Source organism: Oryzias melastigma, linkage group LG8 (assembly GCF_002922805.2).
Source record: "Oryzias melastigma strain HK-1 linkage group LG8, ASM292280v2, whole genome shotgun sequence".
NCBI classification, from domain to species: domain Eukaryota; kingdom Metazoa; phylum Chordata; class Actinopteri; order Beloniformes; family Adrianichthyidae; genus Oryzias; species Oryzias melastigma.
The window spans coordinates 2,567,268-2,580,450 of NC_050519.1; the positions used below are offsets into that span (position 1 = coordinate 2,567,268).

At 42.5% G+C, this 13,183-nt stretch overlaps 2 protein-coding genes and 1 non-coding gene across 5 annotated transcripts; all 3 read right to left on the reverse strand.

Annotated features, from left to right (window-relative positions):
• Positions 1–210: 210 nt before the first annotated feature.
• On the reverse strand, positions 211–3,714 carry rpl3 (ribosomal protein L3). Its single transcript, XM_024272004.2, has 9 exons — positions 3,626–3,714; positions 2,912–3,104; positions 2,495–2,663; positions 2,034–2,169; positions 1,653–1,839; positions 1,317–1,579; positions 1,145–1,240; positions 610–729; positions 211–342 (listed from the first exon to the last, which is right to left on the reverse strand). The coding sequence occupies exons 1-9, from the start codon at positions 3,626–3,628 to the stop codon at positions 298–300; spliced, it is 1,212 nt and encodes a 403-aa protein (XP_024127772.1). The 5' UTR covers positions 3,629–3,714; the 3' UTR covers positions 211–297.
• On the reverse strand, positions 1,908–2,001 carry LOC112147028. The gene has a single exon (XR_002919372.1). It is a non-coding gene; the product is annotated as a small nucleolar RNA U83B (small nucleolar RNA).
• Positions 3,715–5,391: 1,677 nt separating the features above from the next.
• On the reverse strand, positions 5,392–13,106 carry slc25a39 (solute carrier family 25 member 39). 3 transcript variants are annotated; one of them, XM_024271764.1, is made up of 12 exons: positions 12,840–13,106; positions 11,816–11,921; positions 11,615–11,674; positions 11,454–11,504; positions 10,901–11,013; positions 10,744–10,811; positions 8,552–8,676; positions 8,308–8,481; positions 7,709–7,818; positions 6,568–6,649; positions 6,409–6,489; positions 5,392–6,324 (listed from the first exon to the last, which is right to left on the reverse strand). In XM_024271764.1, the coding sequence occupies exons 2-12, from the start codon at positions 11,910–11,912 to the stop codon at positions 6,206–6,208; spliced, it is 1,080 nt and encodes a 359-aa protein (XP_024127532.1). In that variant the 5' UTR covers positions 11,913–11,921; positions 12,840–13,106; the 3' UTR covers positions 5,392–6,205. The 3 variants fall into 3 exon arrangements, with proteins under 3 accessions (XP_024127532.1, XP_024127533.1, XP_036069012.1); XM_024271765.2 differs by lacking the exon at positions 12,840–13,106 and adding an exon at positions 12,084–12,829; XM_036213119.1 differs by lacking the exon at positions 11,454–11,504 and having other exon boundaries at positions 12,840–13,103.
• Positions 13,107–13,183: the final 77 nt, after the last annotated feature.

The following is a 13,183-nucleotide window of genomic DNA, read 5'->3' on the forward strand; positions in this document are numbered from 1 at the left end:
CATTACCTGCTGAAGCCAGGTCTTTTTCTGCAATCATGGGTCAAAAGTGTTTGGGTTTAATTAGTCTTTTGACAGCCAATCAGCCAAAGGACTCTTAAAGAAAGCAGCTCAGCACAGCTGAGAAGTTCAGCTACAAATAAACCCAGAGCTTCAACCAATTCTGGTTTAAAAATGGCTGTTTTTTGAGAAAACAGGTAACAAAGACACCAATGTTTGGTTTTTCTTTTATTAAACAACTCTGCAGACGAACACAGATGACAGCGAGCACAGCAGAGGCGTGGTTTGAAGTCGAGGGCCTTAGGCGGTCTCCTCCTTGGCAATGCGGTCCTTCTTGAGGGGTCCCTGTGGACAAGAGAGAGAGACTACATCAGTAGGATGTCAACAGCCAAGTCTGCTGCTGGCTCTGAAGCAAACGTGTTCCCAGAGAGTGAACAGGGAGCCACCACAAGGAGGCACTACTCCCCTGCCTACTGGAGGTCACTATGGCACTGGAATGGAACCAGAGTTCACACTGGAGGCTGAACCAGGTTACGAACAGTGCTGAAGGCTCCAAAGAACCAACACAACAAAACAGTCTTCTTGATGGTGTATATGTATTAGAAACGTTACCATGAACGCCTTCTTTTCCTCGATGGTCTGGAAGCGGCCGTGACCAAACTTTGAAGTCGTGTCGATGAACTTCAGGTCGATCTTCTCCAGGGCACGACGGCTGGTCTGCACCAGCAGAGACTGAAGGAAAGATGAGACTGTCAGCTACAGCACCAAATGTGTACAAGAGGAAGTGACTCAAGAAGTCTAAATGATTTTTCTTAACGACCCACTCAAATTAAAATCGGGATTTTAACACATTCTTGTGGCATTTTTCTGATGATGTAGGACCTTAAAACTGTATTTCCGAGTTTTTCTTTACTCAAATTGTTGCGAATCAGGTGCAGAAGAAAAAAAGCAATTTAAAAAGCGCATTGAAGTAAAAAAAAGACGTTGGGCGAGGAACAAGATATCACCTCCACACTTAAAAGTCCTACCCACTAATACAGCTCTACAAAAACTATGTCCAAAATGTTATTTATTTTGGTTAAAAGTGGGATAAATAGTTAAAAAAAATGATAGGAAGGCTCAAAATGTGCTTGAAGTTTAACCTCACCTTACGGAGAGTCAGCACTCTCTTCTTGGTTCCCACAACACATCCCTTCACCATGACAAAGTCATTGGTCACTTCTCCATAGTGGACAAATCCACCCTAGAAAAAACAAACATGACTCAGTAACCGACACTTCACTTAGAGGTGTAAAACATTTCCCTTTGAAGGTCCGTACCAGTGGGTTGATGCTCTTGTTGGACAGATCATACTCCGTGGAGGCGTTGTTCTTCACCACCTTCCCGTCCTTGGTGTGGTAACCCTGGCCGATCTTGTAGATCTTCTTGTTGATCTCTGTGCGGTGGTGGTAACCCTTTTGACCAGCACGGGCCACAGAGAAGGCCACGCGGGCTGGATGCCAGGCACCAATGCAGGCCACCTTACGCAGACCACGATGGGTTTTGCGGGGCAGCTTCTTTGTGTGCCAACGGCTGGTAACACCTGAGACATTTGATCATCTTTAATAAATCTGGAAAGCTTTAAAACTAACCATAAGGAAAAAAGGAGGGCATACCCTTGTATCCGTGACCCTTGGTGACGCCAATGACATCGATCATCTCATCCTGAGTGAAAACTGTGTTCACGGGCACGACCTGCTCCAGCTTCTCACGGGCCCAGTCCACTTTGTCAGAGATGGTGCCTCCGTTCAGCTGCACCTCCATCAGGTGAGACTTCTTCTGCTTCAGAGGCAGCAGACGCATCTGCGCACAAAATAAATCCAACGTTAACATTAAGCCTTAAAATTGATTCTGTACAAGAGTTGGTGTAGAATCGTCTCAGAAGGAAGGCAGCATGGAAAATCTCTTCATAACTGATCAGGCGCCATGCCTGGCGCAAGTTCCGTGGTCTCATCACTGACAGTACACAAACAACGAACCAAGCCGGACATACTGACCTGTGTGTGGGCAATGATACGGATGACCTGGCAGTATTTCTTCATGGAGGCAAAGTCCTTCTCCAGCTGCTTCTTGCCCTCATCATCCTGCCACTTCTTGCAGTATTTGGTGAAAGCCTTCTTCTTGGACTTGTACCTGGTAGCATCAAGCAACACAGAAGTTTGCACAGGTCCTTCATAACCCCGGAGGGGTCAGCGGAAGAACACAGTGCGAAGGCGCCAGCCCTCTCCGATAAGGTTTCAGGGGCTGTATCGCCTAAAAATGAGATTTCGGCTCATGGCACAGCTTCTAAGAAGCACTTTCCACTGGCCAGAGGAGCCCGGAGCTCATCGAGGTGCCGGACACCTGAGCGGAGCTGCCATAGGGGCCACCGGGATGTTAGACTCGCCAAGTGAAAATCCCTCATTTCCACTGGCAACCAACATCTGCTTCCACATCTGCACATGTTCACAAAACTCACCAGTTCTTGTAGAAGCGACGCTTGCACTCATCACTGAGGTGCTCTGCAAAGATGGTCTTAAAGGAGCGGAGGCCGCGAGGGGTGCTGACATAACCAACGACTCCAACCACAACCATGGGGGGCGTCTCAACGATGGTAACCGCCTCGACAACTTCCTTTTTGTTCACCTCTGCAAGTGGACAATAAACATTTAAATCCTCCTCACCCCTAACAACCACAGCCTGTGTGGAGAGGCATTTATGGCAGATCGCTTTCAGTTGTCGACATTCAGCAAGGGTTAGAAAACCATTATGTCCGCCCGTCGAGAGTCTCATCATAAGCAGACCACCAGAGTATAAACATTTAATCTATTCAACTTCAAAAGAGCAACTTAATGGTATCATCAATTCAAAACTAATCACTTTTCATTCAACTTACTTGAGCCGGGTCTGTCAACTTCACGAACAATGTGGGTCATGCCGGCCTTGTAGCCCAGGAAGGCGGTCAGGTGCACGGGCTTGCTCGGATCATCTTTGGGGAAGCTCTTTGCTTTACCGCGGTGACGACTGCTTCTTTTGCGGGGCAGGAAGCCCAGGGATCCGTGACGAGGAGCTGAGAACTTTCGGTGAGACTGTAGAGATAAAAAAAACAAAAACTTAAATTCGCCAGAAAGTCTACTGCAGTTCTCTCATTTAAGCAACATTTTCAAAAACAGATGTTAGAAAATGTGTCCCAACCTCACATGTCACCATATCTGCCAACGTGACGAATTAGCAGTTCTCAGGCTAAATGTTAGCATAGCCACGCCGTTAGCGGAGGCTGACATTCACGTCTTTTTTATCCATTTTAGTGCACAAAATCATGGTAATCAGTGTAACTGTAAAATTGTAACATACTTAAATATCAGTAAAAAGCATAAGTACGAAAGAAACTAGCAATACCGGTAGTTTATAAAATGGGCCTGCTTCATGTAGCGGCTAATAGCATAGAATCTTCACAGAAAAATACTCTACATTTTAACCCTCGTGACAAAATGTGTATTTTTTTATTACTAACGAACCCCAAGTAAGGCAATCGATGACTTTAAAGTGTTAAAACACGTAGGATGCTTTGGATAAGAAAAGGATTAAGGTATGAAGAATTTTAACCCACCATCCTGTCTCCAATCCGAATGAAAGAGGCCCTCCCTCAAGCCGGTGAGGGTTTTATTACGCCGAAAGTATCGCGAGAGCTACGAGATCTCATATGATTAGAGTAGCGCCAACACGCGACCTCTAGATGTCACTGTTTGCAGCACCAAACCATCATGACATGTTCAAGCAATGCCACAGATTTACATATATACACACATGTAATTTTTTTATTTAATACTTTTTATTTTTATAGATTTTTAAAATATGTATAATTATTTAAAACTTTCCACTTTTAATTGGAGCAATTTGAAAATATTTAGCCACAGAATTAGCTGACACTGTTTTTTCATATTTGGCCAATTTTTTACTGTTTGATATACACGTATTGTCGGCCACTTTACAGGGCACACCTTGCTAGTACAAGGTTGAACCTCCTTTTTCCTTCAGAACTGCCTTAACCCTTGATGGCGTAGACTCAACAGATCTGTCAGCTGCACATCCATGATACCAATCTCCGGTTCCACCACATCCCAAAGGTGCAGTATCTCTGATCATGCGGTATCTAGTGACTGTGGACGCCATTTGAGTCCAGTGAACTCATTTTGATGTTCAAGTAACAAGTCGCAAATGATTCCAGCTTTATGAAATAGCGTGTTATCCTCTTGAAGTATTAGTTAAACTCCCCAAAAAACTGAAAAATCTTAGTAAATTCCAAAATAATCTAAAAAGCTAGCAGAATGCCAATTTTTAAACTTTAAAATTGTACCCTTTTAAAATAATTATGAATAATAAAAAGGAAGGAATATTATTCCAGAAGGAAACAACTTAAACCTTAAATATCTTTCATATTTTAGTCTTCATAAAAATATTTGTCGTCAAAATTATAGAAGTTAAAAATGAGCACAATTTAGCATCGTTCATTTATTCATCTTTTTGGCTGCTTTGTCCCTTTCGGGGTCGCGGGGGTGCCGGAGCCTAACCCGGCTACTGAGGGGCGAAGGGTGGCCGTTGAAAAGAAAAAATATAAAATGATCTGGAGAACCGGATATAATTACCCAGGCCTTGAATTTGACACAAATGGCCTTAAAGTGTGCCAAAAAAATATTCACCCCACTATTACACCACCACCAACCTGAACCGTTGATACAAGACAAGATGGATACATGCTTTATGGTTGTTGATGCCAAATTATGACCGACTATCAAAATTTGCAGCAGAAATGGAGACTCCTCAGACTCTATGTTTTCTCCCAATCTTCTATTGTCCAGTTTTGGTCAGTCTGTGTGAATTGTAGCCTCAGTTTCCTGTTAGCTGACAGGAGTAACACCCGGTGTGTTCTTCTGCAGACCTCGGTTGTGGTCATTTCAGTTACTGTTGCCCTTTATCAGCTGGAACCAGTCTGGCCATTCTCCTCTGGCATCCTCAAGGCGTTTCTGCCCACAGAACTGCAGCTCACTGGATATTTTCTCTTTTTCTGACCATTCTCTGTAAGCTCTAGAGATGGTTGTGGATGAAAATCCACGTAGATCGGCAGTTTCTCATCTGGCAACAACGACCATGCCACATTCAGTCATTTTAATCGCCTTTTTTCCCCGTTCTGATGCTCAGTTTGAACTGCAGCAGATCGTCTTGACCACATCTACATGACTAGTAGAGTTGCTGCGCTGTGATTGGCTGATTAGAAATCTGCAGGAACAAGCAGTTACAGGTGTGCCAAATAAAATTTGTCAGCGAGCGTATCTTATAATGCATTTTGAAAAAGAAAAAAAACAAAAACACTATGCATCCAATAAACAGGCTTCAGAATTTTAATTCATTTTTCTTTATACAAAAACATTTTCCTAATTAAGGCAAACAACTTCTTTTTGGAACCTGACCTTTCTAGGAGTTTTGTGCTGGATCATGAATGTAAAAGCATTAAAGAACCTGATTTATTTTCATACATGTATTCATAGCAGTATGTTCTCAACGCTTCATGCACAAATGAAGACATGCTGTAAAATCAGCAAAATTCTCCTCAAACGTGCCACTTTCAGTGAACAGATCCGACACTAAACCATAAACGATGACTCCTCATGAACCAAAAAGAAACACAGTCGTCATACATTGTTACTTCCTTTCACAGCTTCTCTGTTGCAATAGTAAAATACAAAACTAAGAGTTTGTTCGGTACAAAACATAACTCAGTCATCTACACAGCAGATAACTGCCTGGACTCGCGATGCTGCAGCCGTTTATCGTCATGCAGGTTTCCAGGCTGATCGATGCAGGATTGAGGACAGGCGACGTTCCACCGTGTGCAAGGGAAAGTGGGTCCATCGTTGCTGCAGTCAGAGAGGATTCGTTGCATTTTACTCTGACTTGTTCTGTTCACTTCAGTCAAATGCAAAATCGACCGGAACACGGCGTGTTGCTCGTTTAAGCTTTTTTTTTAAGACAGAAAAGCTTTAGGTAGATCCATTCCAACTAAAGAGTGTAAATCCTTAGTTATTAAAAAAAAAAACTGCATCCACTTCCTCAGAATTTCCTTTAAAGACAGATAATCGGAGGATTTACCGTCCGTTTCGAATGATTAAACTGGGAGCCACAGCAGCGGCTTTCAGGTTACCAAGCGCTGTCGGTCAAGGTTGACCTTCTGAAAAAAGGCCTTTCCAAACTCATAACTGCTGATCATAACAGCACAAGCTGGAGCCACTTTGATCACTCTGGGCATAAAACCTGGGAAGAAAAAAAACATTCATTATTTGGATGCAATTTAAACTTCTAAAATATTTATGCCTAAAAGACAGAATGAGTGCGTACCTGCAAAAAGACCCTTGTAGCCCAATTCAGTCCATATTTCCCTCATTATGGTCAAGGTGGACGAGGTTTTCTTTACAGAGACTGTTAGGGAGAGGGAAGTTTCAGTGAAAGCATTCCTCAAAGCAGAAGTGCAAACAGGAAGTATGTAGGAGCACAAACCTCCGAGAGAATCCATCTCTCCCAGCTGGATCTGCCTCCGAGTCTTCACCACGTCAAACGGCAGAGTCAGCACTGCAGCCATCTGAGGAAAAAGGAAATTGTTCAATCAAAGAACCACAAAAAAGTCAGAGAAAACCAAGAAACTCAATGTCAAGAATACTGTGTTCCTGCATTTATTACAAGTTACCTTAGTGAAAATCCAAATTTTAATTTTTACAATTATTATAGATTTTTCTTATTAAGACCCACTCTGATAAAGATACTGTTTTTATCGCATTCTTGTGGCTTTTTCTGATAATGTATTAAGAAAATTAAGTTCAAACTATTTCCAGGTATTTCTTTATCCTAATTGTTGTGAATCGGGAGCAGAAAAAACAAATCGCTTTTTTAAAAAAATTACATATTTATTATGTAGAGAATACACGGCAGGTCACAATCTCCAGGCTCCGCCCCCATTCTGATGCACATGGATCCAAAAATGACTCAAATTTTCCTCATTTGAGCTGGAATCTGGATCAGGCGGTTATTGCTCGAGATATTGCTCGCCGTTTGTTGCAGCGGTAATGTTGTGCGTACAAACAGAAGGATGATGGGAAGAAAGGGTCCCTTCTTCGTACTTTTTTATGTGACTTAAAAACTGCATAATCATTACTGAAAGACTACTGGAATGCTTTGAAAATAGATCAAAAGATGATCAGAGTGAGTCTCTCCTCATTTCACACTTCCTTTACTTTTCTCTGACAGACATGAAGATTTTCACACTTTTCTCTATTGTTTAAACTCTCAAAGTTCTAACCTTCATAGGAAAATAAGTCATTTTTATAAAAAGAAAACAAAGATCTGATTACAGCTAAAAAAGTACATTTGACAAACTGGACACAATAATCTGCACAGGAGAAACGGCACAGAAAGGATTGATTGACATTAGTCTGCAGCCAATCAGGATCCAGATGTGTTTTGAAAACAGATTTGTACCAAAAAAACTTGCTAAACAGTGAGATTACAAAAATGGAACTGCATCGATGTATTAAAGCCAAACATACACAAACTGTTATATTTTAGAGCTCACATGATGCCACCAAAGGTTCTATAAAGGAGAAACTACATGAAGGGAGGAGCTTCATCACGGCCGAGGACTCACCGCTCCAGAGACGGCTCCTGCAGTGAAGCTGATTGAAAAGCTGGCCTGGGATGTTCGACGCTGCTCGCAGAGCTGGGCCTTCACCAGCTCGTAGTTAAACCAGTACAGCCCTGCAGAAAGACGAGCAGAGCTTTAGAATGCGCCATTCAAGAGCCCTGGAACTCAAGTTTAATTTAGTGGCCACATCAGAATAACAATATAACTTTAACATAGAAGAGACTAAAGTGATGCAGGAAGTTATGGAAGGTCTGAGGAGCAAACACGTGTTGCTACTCCACGTTTCTCACAAGCAAAGAAAAAAACCTGTTTGTTTAACTTTTCCTGATAAGAGCAGCAAAGCACCTCTACAGACAAACCACGTGATCATGAAAAACATCCCTGAGGGACAAAGACAACAAAAGCAAAAAGTGTTCACAAAAACTGTTGTTTTTAAACCTAAATTATTTACAAGAATAGAACTTCTAAAAGTTCTGCTGCAGTAAAATGATCAGAAATACAACTTTTTTTCATAACAGCAGTTTAAAAACTTAAATGTATACGATCAATATTTTTACAGAACAAAAAAACAAAAAGATGAACCGACATCAACATTTGCTCACCAGAGAAGGGCACGTCTCTGAGAACGGTGGGACCCCATCCCCTCCACAGCGACAGCAGGCCGCCCTGAACCACGGCAGAGCGGATGCACACCCGCAGCTCGCTGTAGGACAACTTCCTGGACTGCATTTTAGTCCTGATGAGCTCCAACGGGCTGATGACGGTCACTGCCCCCACTGAGACACAAAACAACCCCAACGTCAGTGAAAGGAAACCTCTGGGACGCTCATGTGGACGGGAACTCACGTCTGGCCAGAGCTCCGGCGAGAAGAGGGACGTAGCTGCCCTGCAGGCCCACGCCGAACTGCAGGGAGTCCCGCAGCTGGTCGTAGCAGGTGAAGTAGATGATGGTGGCTGGGACCGCCATGACCCTACGGGAAAATGAAGGTTTGAAGAACAAGTCTGTGCAACTAAAGCCGTTAACATAAGAGAAAAATATCTGACAGTTTGAAAAAAAATACTTTAGTTGATGTTTTTTTAATTGAAAGCTACGAAATAAAGTCAAGGAGTTTGAAAAGATTTGACAGATTTTTCATAAGGTGGCTGCAATTTAAGGGAAATAAGGAAACTTTTCAAGATTTATTAGCAAAAGGTAGAATGTACCGAATAGAAACTTTTCTACTTATGAGGCGTTTTTATAGCAGTTATTTAAAATTTACATTTAAGGATTTTTAAAGACCTTTTTTAAGAACACTTGTTTTAAACCTAGTGTACAAAGAAAATGAGAAAATGAAAAAGAATGCCATTTTTATACACTTCGTGTGTGATTCAATAACCTTAAACTCCATTGTGCCAAGTTTAAATGTGGCTTTCTTCATAAGGTTTTCCATGAATCGAAATCCTTTTTTCCATTTTCTCCATAAATATGAAATTTCCCATTTTTCAGCCCAGACAACCATAAAGTAATTAGCAAGCTGAGGTTACACGATTTACGACCAGTTCATGACCTTATCAGAGAGTGTATTCTAGAGTTTTGTTTGTTTGTTTGTTTTTGTTTAGTGACAAGAAGTCACATCATGTTGATGAGACAAAGTGTACCATTCACCTAAAATTTAGCCTACTTAATGCTTTATTTTAGCTGAAATAAACTTAAAATATTTTAAAGCTTTTTAACTGTAAAGATGTATTCCCTCGTGAGTTTTAAATGTTCAGAAAAACCCTTTTAGATATGTAATAAAACTGCAGGAGGAGCTTCATCATCAAATCCACTACAAAGTTAAAAATAAATTTAAAGCCACATTGAAATGAATACTTTTGTGGATGCAGCTTTTGGTTCCCAACAGAGTTCATTATCTAAAAGATATTCAGCTCTTAATACTGACTGTATCCGAGAACTGGACAGGGTAAGTGTGATGTCGCCTAAGAAAATGGTTCCAACAAAATGAAATCGATTCAGTCGCCTTTTTTTTTTTTTGTTGCAATATGGATGCCGGGCTGCACGGTGGCGCAGTGGTTAGCGCTCTTGCCTCACAGCGAGAAGGCCCCGGTTCGACTCCCGGCTGGGACCTTTCTGTGTGGAGTTTGCATGTTCCCCCCGTGCATGCGTGGGTTTTCACCGGGGACTCCGGCTTCCTCCCACCGTCCGAAAACATGCTTCATAGGTTAATTGGTGACTCTAAATTGCCCCTAGGTGTGAATGTGAGAGTGAATGGGTGTGTGATTGAGGCCCTGCGACAGACTGGCGACCTGTCCAGGGTGAACCCCGCCTTCGCCTATCAGCAGCCGGGATAGGCTCCAGCACCCCGCGACCCCGAAAGGGAAGAAGCGGTCAAGAAGATGGATGGATGGATGGGTGGATGCCGCCATGTTGAGTGAATAAACAACAATTGGTCAGAGTTGGTCTGGGTCAGCATTTCTATGGCAACCGTTCTCACCAATCAGGAGTGAGCTTGTTGGAAGGCCACACCCCTTGAAAGAGGGGTTGAGCTAATCTCTCAAACATTTTGAACTTTGAGGCATCTGATTGGTCAGTTTATAACAAAAAAATAAAAAAGGAGGATTATCAAGAACATGTTTAAAAAAGATATCAGAGTAAGAATTGTTATAGTTTAACAGCAGTTTATTTCTCTATAGAAGTCTGCAGGTTTTTGGCTTCTTGGAGCCAGCAGAGTCAGTCATTCCAGTTCTCACATACAGTCAATAGCTCTTAGGTAAGAAGGAAGTTAAACTTTTATTAGACACCAGAACGTTCAGTGCTTTCTTAAATAGCACGACTTCACACCACATAGGAGGAAGAAAAACTGCAAGGTGGAATAGTTGTGACAGGAAGAAAGTCTGCTCTGCTCACGCTTCCTTACAAAAATCCTCATAGTGGGAACAAAATAAAAGAAAAAAGGTTTTTTTTTTTTTTAAAAAAAAGCTTTCTCACTTTCATCAGTACTCGCTAATTAACTGGATTTTCTGACTTGTTGGTTCTGCAAATCTTCAGTAACACTCACAGCGTCGGCGGTAGCCCACTCCACAGAGTCCTGAGTCCTTCATGGCGCGTTATTTTGACAAAGGCGTCCTGTGCAACAAAGAAAACAATTATATTTTGGTTTGTTTTACGGGGGAGAGATTGACTAAAGAGAAAAACATCCGTGCACAACTACTCACCAGAGTCCCACTGAAGTGTGTGGGCTTTTTGTACCAGGTGCTGCTGCAACTGGTTCCGTTCTGGCAAACGTAGATGTGATCCATCAATCCATTGCAGTACAGGAAGCATTTCCCTGTTTGGAAAAGCAAAGCAGGGATCAGAAGAGCAGAGAGGTGGAGTGCACTGACCGCGGGACTACAGGACATGTTTTCAAACTGTTTATCCATTCACTATTGCACGATCTATAACATAATTCTGACATAAATTAAATATATAAGAGCGTTGAGAGGAAAGCAGACAAAATTCAGACGTGTCCTTGAAACTGCTTGCTCTGTCTGTTTATTTAGGACTGATCCAAAAAAAGAATTTCACCTCCAACTCTACAAATATTTATGAGGCAGAGGATCAAGGCGATCAATAAACTAAAAATAAGCAGAAGAGAAACCACTTTCCCCCTCCAATTCTCAAATAAAAATTGCACAATTCCTAAAATATAATTGTAAATTTTGGATCAAGCCGCATTAACTTTAATAATTTAGCATAGAGCCACACAAAAGCTTTGACGACACTCACTCTTGTGAAGGCGGCTGACACCCCCCCATGGGGCCGGTTCACAGGTTAAAGCTACGGGACGGAGCAAAGAAGCAGCACATAAAAAGCGGGACACAAAAACAGAAAAGCGTTGAAGTTATAGCACAAAACAGCAGTTAAAAACCACCGTCTCATTTCCTCACCTTGGTGGAACGGTGTCTGCTGAGCCTGCAGCCTTATCTTCACAACGTCCAGCGGCGTGACTGCAAACAAATACCGGATCAATCATTCCAGCAATCCAAGAGCTGTCTGAGAAAAGTCTGCTGCAGAGGACAAACCACGACAGCAAAACTCCACTAGAACATGAAGGAGCTCTTTTCTGCTCTTAGTCTCTATAAGCTAACCAAATAGAGATGTGAGGAGGGCTCCAGTGCCAGAGGCCAGCATCTGCTGCACTGGAGAAATCGCAGCCACGGGGCCGCCAACGGTCCGCTCCCCCATCCTGCCCACCTGTCAGACCAAAGAAAAAACAGCAGGTGATGCTGAACATGTCATGCACTGTCTTTAAACCTGGCTTCTTGTTATGTAAAACAGCTCAGGAGGACTAAGATCTGTAACCTTAAACTGTCTTTGTGGTTGGATAAGACTCCTGGTTATGTCAGAAGGACATACCTGCTCTAAATGCTGTCACCACGCGGCAAATGAGGCAACCCAAACTAATGGTGGCTGTGTAATTGGCTCAGACTGTTCTAATGGAATTGCAGAGCAGATCTAGGCGGAGTTGTTCAAAAAACACGTCCTTGGAGACTCGATAGCTTATCTGCAGCATGCAGCCAGCAGCATGGCCTCGCCCCCACATGCACTCCTGCAAAAGCCGGCTCAAACTTGTTCTCCTGGTGTTAGCTTGTCCTTTGTTTCCTCTGGTTTTTCTGGGGTTTGGCCTGGCAGTTACAGCCACAGAACGGTTTCTTCCCTCCGATAAACTGCAGAAGGGCCCTAACATGAAGTACCCAGGCCTGCACGGGCGGGTCACGTCTCCCCGTTAAAATAAACATAACTCACATGATGGTAGCATGCGTGAAAATTACTAAAAACCCAACACATATATCTGTAGCTGTGGTTTAAAATCGCATTTCTTTCTTCCAAGTAAAAACACCACAAACGACTAGCATGACATCCATGTTTGTACATCATGTTCCGTAATTTTGTACTGTACATTTACCTTCTTTGGTCACTATAAAACACATTTTCATCTGTAAAAAGGTGAGCAGGATCATTTGGTGTCAGAAATTATCGACTTATTTACAAAAAGCTGAAGAAATTGGTTACAAATGCTGTATTTTCATTTAAAAAACAGGTTAGCTTACAAGCTATTTAGCTAAATTCGTGCTAAAAGCCTCGTGCCAAAATCCCAAGCTAAAGACTTACCTTTACTTTAACTGCCCGCTTCTCTGTAAAGCATGGGCGCCGTCACCCATGTCAGCTAAGCACCAGATATGTTTACTTCATCTTATCCGGGACTCCATTGTCTAATGCCCATCGATATTTTATCAGTTCAAGCTCGTAAGCCAAGAATCGGGCAAAGGCGAAGCACACGTACTCTTCACGCAGATCTAACACGCATGCGCATCGACACTGTAAGGGATTGAGGCTTTTCCAGTGCATTTGGAGATCAGCACTCCGTTCTTTTCCGCTTCAACAAACGCGCTTTGGCGCTGCCTTGTGGCAATCAATCATATAACACAAACAAGTTCTGTACTCCACCTCAATAA

Coding starts and splice junctions, on each gene's coding strand:
- rpl3 (XM_024272004.2), bottom strand. Junction 2,170..2,494: donor CGTCGCTTCTACAAGAACTG/GTGAGTTTTGTG, acceptor TGATGCTACCAG/GTACAAGTCCAAGAAGAAGG. Junction 1,840..2,033: donor GTATCATTGCCCACACACAG/GTCAGTATGTCC, acceptor TTTTGTGCGCAG/ATGCGTCTGCTGCCTCTGAA.
- slc25a39 (XM_024271764.1), bottom strand. CDS start 11,912: ATGGGGGAGCGGACCGTTGGCGGCCCCGTGGCTGCGATTTCTCCAGTG. Junction 11,505..11,614: donor GCAGACACCGTTCCACCAAG/GTGAGGAAATGA, acceptor TCCGTCCCGTAG/CTTTAACCTGTGAACCGGCC. Junction 10,812..10,900: donor CACACTTCAGTGGGACTCTG/GTGAGTAGTTGT, acceptor TTTGTTGCACAG/GACGCCTTTGTCAAAATAAC.